Consider the following 6,000-nt stretch of genomic DNA (forward strand, 5'->3'; position numbering starts at 1 on the left):
ATGTAGAAAAGGGGGCTTGAGTTCTCTTAGCCTCTGGGCAATACCTAGCAGGGTCCACTGGCCAATTTCACAGATACCACCAGGGCTCTGCTGATACCCGAATCTTACGGTCTGGCACGTAAGATACCTGGCAGCTCTCTTGGCATGGTTCTTGATTTTGCTTCTTAAAAGGTAGACTCTAGAGGCTTTTCTCCATGCTAGAATATTTCTATAGAAAGAATGATAAAGGAGTGTCTATGAGAACATGCAGAATTTTCCTCCCCATACTCTTCTGCTGAATGACATCATGCGTACAATCCTACCTGCAAACACAAGGGGCAGAGGAGAAGGCCTCTCTCTGAGATGGGCAGGGCTAGGACCTGATGATTCTCTTTTTAGAGATTAGCCACCAAACCTACATAGAATGCCAATAGACATGATTTTTAAAAATAATACCTTTATTATAAAATAATTTATAGGAGGACAGGAGTTCTCCAGCTATTTTGTAACCTGATTGGCTCTATCTACATTATATTTGCAAATGGTATCTAGTTCTCTATCTTTTTCTGCTAGTTCCTGAAAACATACTGGCCTGACAACATAGGGACAAAGCAGTTATTATTTCAGAAGCACTTTGATCTATTTAAGAAGCTATTCTATGCATTCACAGACGGAAAAAAAAGATCTGCAGCTCTCAGTATGCCCCTGCTAGCTATTGCACCACCGTTAACACCATGTAAGTTTTAGAGGTGCTAGACTGAATTAGCTGAATTTACTTGAACTGCAGGTACTTTTGCAGCCACATATGCATGGACTATGAAAGTAATGTCTTGTGGTTTCAATGACATAGTTTGAACAAAACATGCAGATAAGGTAATGCGTTGTGTGTACCTACCCTGCATAATAAACTTTAATCTTTCAATATAGAGCAGAAAAGCTCTCTGCTTACAGGAAGTTATCCATTAGGGATAGGTAAGCTGAGTTATTTATACTATCATGAATGTTGACTTGAACTGAGGTCTTAATCCTTCCACACATTTTTATAATCTCCCATGCATTTCTATGAAAAACCCCCCACAACAACAGTGAATACTAGGCTATGCGAATGATCAGATCCACGAAGTCTCTTTGCTTCTTGGTAAGAATGATAGAGAGTTACATTTTTCTTAACTGATGATGTGAATCTTGAATTTGTAGCCAGTAAGTGGAGATTTATGAAACATTCCAAATAAAAAGGAGAAGGAATCATAGAGATAATTCTTTGAAACACGTTTTAAAGGCACTTTCAAAAGCAATATATAGTCTGTGTCCCGTGAACAGTTAATACTTTTTGCAGTATGTACACAAATTTAGGGTATTAATCTTAGCCATAATTTTAAAATAAACTTTAACTCAGATTAAGCAGAATGTGCACTTATCACTGTGACAAAGGACAAAGGACAAATATCTGTACTAGAGGTATTTGTTCTGTACAAAATGCTTCATAGGTGCAGTGCCCAATTGCATAGTTTTCATGTCAGTATTATGTAATTTGGAGAAACTCTGACCCATCCATTACTGCAGCCTTTTCTAACCTGGAGCGCTCCAGATGTGAACCAGAACCTCTTGCATTCCCAGACAGCATAACCAACACCTTGGGGCGGGGGGTGTTACTAGCTTGGGGAAGGCTGCTGTATAGTTCACAGGATCTTAATGCCACAACACCAAGGGCCATCATGTTCTTCCTATATGATGAAGTGAAAAACAAATCCTAACACTTCAGTTACAAATACAGTAGATTCCTAGGATACCCCTGTCTCCATCTGTGTCATTTTGGTTCATATAAGCTATAGGAGACTTTACCAACCTAGAATTCTCCAGATATTTTGGACTACAAATCCCATGACCCCTGGCCACTGAAGTCAAAAGTGAGGAATGCTGGCAGCTGTAGTCCGAAACATCTGGAAGGAACATGGTTGGGGGAGGCTGAGCTATAGAATAATTGATGGGGGCTTTATATCAGCTAACTTTTTAACATGCCTAGTATTTATATGGAAATTGTTTTTAGCTGTTGAAGAGTGCACTGTAGGACTGAGCTATACATTGTTTTAAATTTAGGACACTGAAAATATATGTGGTCAATTATTATCTGTATTTGTTGTCAACTGCCCAAAGACTAGCAAACAAGCTAGTCCAGACGTGAGAACCTTAAGCTTATGGGGTAAATCTGGTCTTCCTGAGATCCCAAGAAAACTGCACCCCTTCACCACCACCACCCTTTCACCTAACTATTGATCATTTGTTAGTTTGCTTGCTTTTCTGCAGATCTTCATAGTCCCCACCCCCACTGATGCCAAAAGGGTTAGTTAGGAGCATTAGGAACTGCCAGGTGGTATTTTCTGGTTCCACACCTTTCATCTTCAGTCCCATCCATCACTGGAGGCTGGCTCCCAAGAGTTTCTCCAAGGTGTAACTTGGGCCTCAGGCTCAGCACCTTGGAATTTGAAGAAATATATGCCTGCTTTCTCCAGTATTAGCATAGAGGCAAAGGTTCATTGGCAAGGCTCACCAGCCAGGTATATACTCATGCTTCAGTAGATGTAGCACAAGTGCCTAGTTGCACCAGCATAGCTGAAGCCCATCCATCGGATCAGGAAGAGCTCTGCTCTTGCACGTAGGCACTGTCAGCCCTTCTGAAGAGCAACACTCACTGGTGATTTTCAAGATGTTTCATATTATCCTGTGCAGTGCCACTAGTGCAAGCCTCTCTAACCTAATGTGTTAGATTGTGAGGATAAATACCATCATCCTCAGTGGCCCTAGCTCAAGTTTATTTTAGACACACACTACTCCTCTGCCCTTTTTCCTTGATGATCTCTAGGGACAAATCAACCTGATATGAAATTTCAGAGCTATCAAGACTGATAAACTTTTCTTGGGTATGCTAAATAACATCTATGCATGTCCATCATCCATGCCTGCCTGCAATGAGTGCAGTGTTCCTTCACCCTGACTAAGACTGGCTGGACGGTACTGATTTCAATGTCTCCTTTTGTTATGCTGTGCTTGCCAGCATTAAAACAAATGAAGGTTTGCCTACATTATAGATCTAAACTGATTTAACAGTCATTTCTTCTTCTCTGGGAACCCCAGAAACTGTGAGAATGAAGAATATGTTGAGTGCCCTTCCTGTAAAAATCTGTCTGGTATCATAATTGTGTACATTTAGAAGCCAGGTCAAAACATTTGTGTCCCAGCAGGCTTTTCATCTTTAATTTGGTTCTCTGATTAAGAACATGCCTGCTGCATCTTTAATAGGTATGACAGGGAGATACTTGCATTGTTGTATTATTGGTTTGGTTCTTATTTTATTAATTTTTGGATGGTATTTTTAAAAAATATGCTTTTAAACCATTGTGAGGCACTTGCCAGTTGAGCAGTTCCTATGTTTAACACATGCCTACATATTCTCCAATCACCCTTTCTTATCACCACTGCAACCCAGAGGATTCTTTTCAGAAAGCCACATCTGATTTATGAAACTGAACATATGCTCGTGGTGCAGGTGTACTCTGAATATCAAAACTAGCTTGTCCTCAGTTGTGTGGACTGTCTTCAACTCCTGCATTTCCCCAGGGTAAACTAAGAACAATAGCACTGGATTATGTAAAATAACAACATTTCATTTTCTATTCCTTGATGACTTCATTCAAAGTCATTGCTTTCCTAGAGAGACAGAAGGCAGGCCAGCTGTACTTGACACCAGTAGCTTCTGGATAAGTGAGTTGCCCAGATTGTGGGGAGCTTTTGATCTAGCCCTTGTTCTGTAGGGAATCTGGAGTGTCAGCTCAATGATATGCCCCATCTCCTTCAGACTGCTTTCTGGGATCTTGACTGCACAGCTAGTTGGTGCAGAGATTCTGGGTCAGCATAGGCAGCACTTTCAACAGACAGCATAAACACAGGCAGACTCATGTTCTAGAAGGATAAACCCTGGCACCTGTTACTTCCAGATAATAAACTAGGAGTCAGAGGCATGGAGCTGTCATCCACCAGTTCTGGTTTATTGTTATGTCCAAATGTGGCATTAAAAGATTAGCCTTCATTTTCAAACATCATCTTGACTGGACGGTTCATCAGTGATGCTTGTTATTTTAATTACACACTGCCAAGTTATTTTTAAAGGCTGGTCAGCTAACAAAATACAGATTTATATAAGATTTACAAAGAAACCCAAGATTGGCCTAGTACTATGCTTCATCTTACCTGTGGAAATTTAGCCACCGACCACTGTGAAACTGAACTGAAGTTAGAGCTGATATATCACACATTACTTCCCCCCAAACAAGGAGATAAATGGCAAAGAACACAGCAAAATCATCCAAATCATTTGCAGATCAATTCTGCAGTAATTTTCATTAAATTTACTGGGATTTACTTTCAGGTAAGCATTCATAAGATGGTAGTTGTAAGCAAAGCAAAACAACATTCTTCCAGTGTGATCTAATGGGCTTCCTGCAACCCTCAAAACACAAGAGGATTATGAGCAATTTTAGCTGTCTGTGTGCTTTTACTGGCTCGTGAGGAGAGGAGACAGAAATGCTGCCAGGATTTCTCCTAGGATGGCAGTGTCTCACTCCTCTAGTGTGCTTGGTGGAATGTCCTCCCAGTACTGGCTCTGGAGCCAGCATTCTGACTTTGGAGAGGCAGTCGGTATAGAAAGAACTGTGCCAGCTGCAAAGACAGAGGAAGGACATCTGACAAACCTTGCAGCTGTAGGATTGCACCTCATTGTATTGAGCATTAGTCTAACTAAATAACCAACTATCTAACTAATTATAGTAACAGAATCCCTGTTCATTAGGCCCATGCAAGCCAGGACTTGACCATTCTATTATTCATTCACAGTTGACCACACTACACCAAAGTTTCCCTGAGGAATCTCAAAATCTAGGGGCTAGTTTGACAAATGGCATAGAGAAGAAAATGAGAAGGGACTTACAGAAAACTCACAGAACCCATGGGGCAACATTTTCCAGAGTCTTTAGGATTAACCTCTCTTTTCCCACACTCGTTTAAAAAAGAGAAAGAAAACTCACATTTACACAGATAATGCTTAGAATCCCTATTATAAATTTTCGGTGAAGCTCATCAAGACATGTTGATGTATCTATAACCTTAAAAATTATTGATTATTTGATCAATCATTATTGATCCTACCTTTGCAGCTACAGATGAGTTGGGTTTCTCCAGCAAGTCCCAGAGTTTTTTCCTTTTCTCTGGACAGCAAGCATTATCGAATTCTTCCCCTTCTCTCTCTCTCATTGTCTCGGCCTCTCTCCTTAGTTCTTCATTCATTTGCTCTTTTTTCTGATGGTATCTTGCCTGGCAACAAGATTCTAAATATATTTCATCAATCCCCCAGTAATCTAGTTCCTGGCCAAAAGAGAGTGCACACATTTCCTCCATCATGTGTAGCTTCCCAGTCCTGTAGAAATTCAAAATGGAGGTGAAAGCACCTGGATGTCTATCAAAAAAATATTCATTCTCACTGAGATTATAGTCATCACATACTTCTAGTAAGGATTCATTAGTGTTGCAGTCTCTGAGCTTCCCTAATCGTGTCCGGGGAAGTCTATCTAAAGTCCTCCATAGAACTTCATGGTTGAGTCCACCTACATTGATTTTGACTCTCCTTGAACATGCTTTGCTTCTTATTATCTCCACAGGTTCTGGTGGAAGGGATTGGGTAGATCTTGAGGATTTTTTGTTTATCCCTGGAGGAGCCTTTTCGGCCATCCTAGCAAGGCTGTAACAGCAAAGCCAGAGTCTTTAGGAGAATGAATTTCAGTAGGATGTCAGGTTGGATCCTCTTTAGATAAGTTCCTCCATTTCTGAAGCTGAAAGAAAATGAACAAACAAAATTTTATAAGAGAGGATAGTAATCTACTACAACAAGGATAGTAATTTACTATAACAAGTAAATAGTAATTTACTACAACAATCCTGTATGCATTCACCTGAGTATAAATCCCATTGACC

At 40.3% G+C, this 6,000-nt stretch overlaps 1 protein-coding gene across 1 annotated transcript in view; it reads right to left on the bottom strand.

Moving 5' to 3' along the window:
• Positions 1 to 5,757, bottom strand: part of KCNB2 (potassium voltage-gated channel subfamily B member 2) — a 157,532-nt gene extending 151,775 nt beyond the window's left edge. The window contains exon 1 of the mRNA XM_044424196.1: positions 5,179 to 5,757. Within this exon, the coding sequence (XP_044280131.1) occupies positions 5,179 to 5,757 (579 nt within the window). The remainder of the gene's footprint in view (positions 1 to 5,178) is intronic.
• Positions 5,758 to 6,000: the final 243 nt, after the last annotated feature.

This window comes from Varanus komodoensis, unplaced genomic scaffold (genome assembly GCF_004798865.1).
Source record: "Varanus komodoensis strain SLA01 unplaced genomic scaffold, ASM479886v1 scaffold14_1, whole genome shotgun sequence".
NCBI lineage: Eukaryota > Metazoa > Chordata > Lepidosauria > Squamata > Varanidae > Varanus > Varanus komodoensis.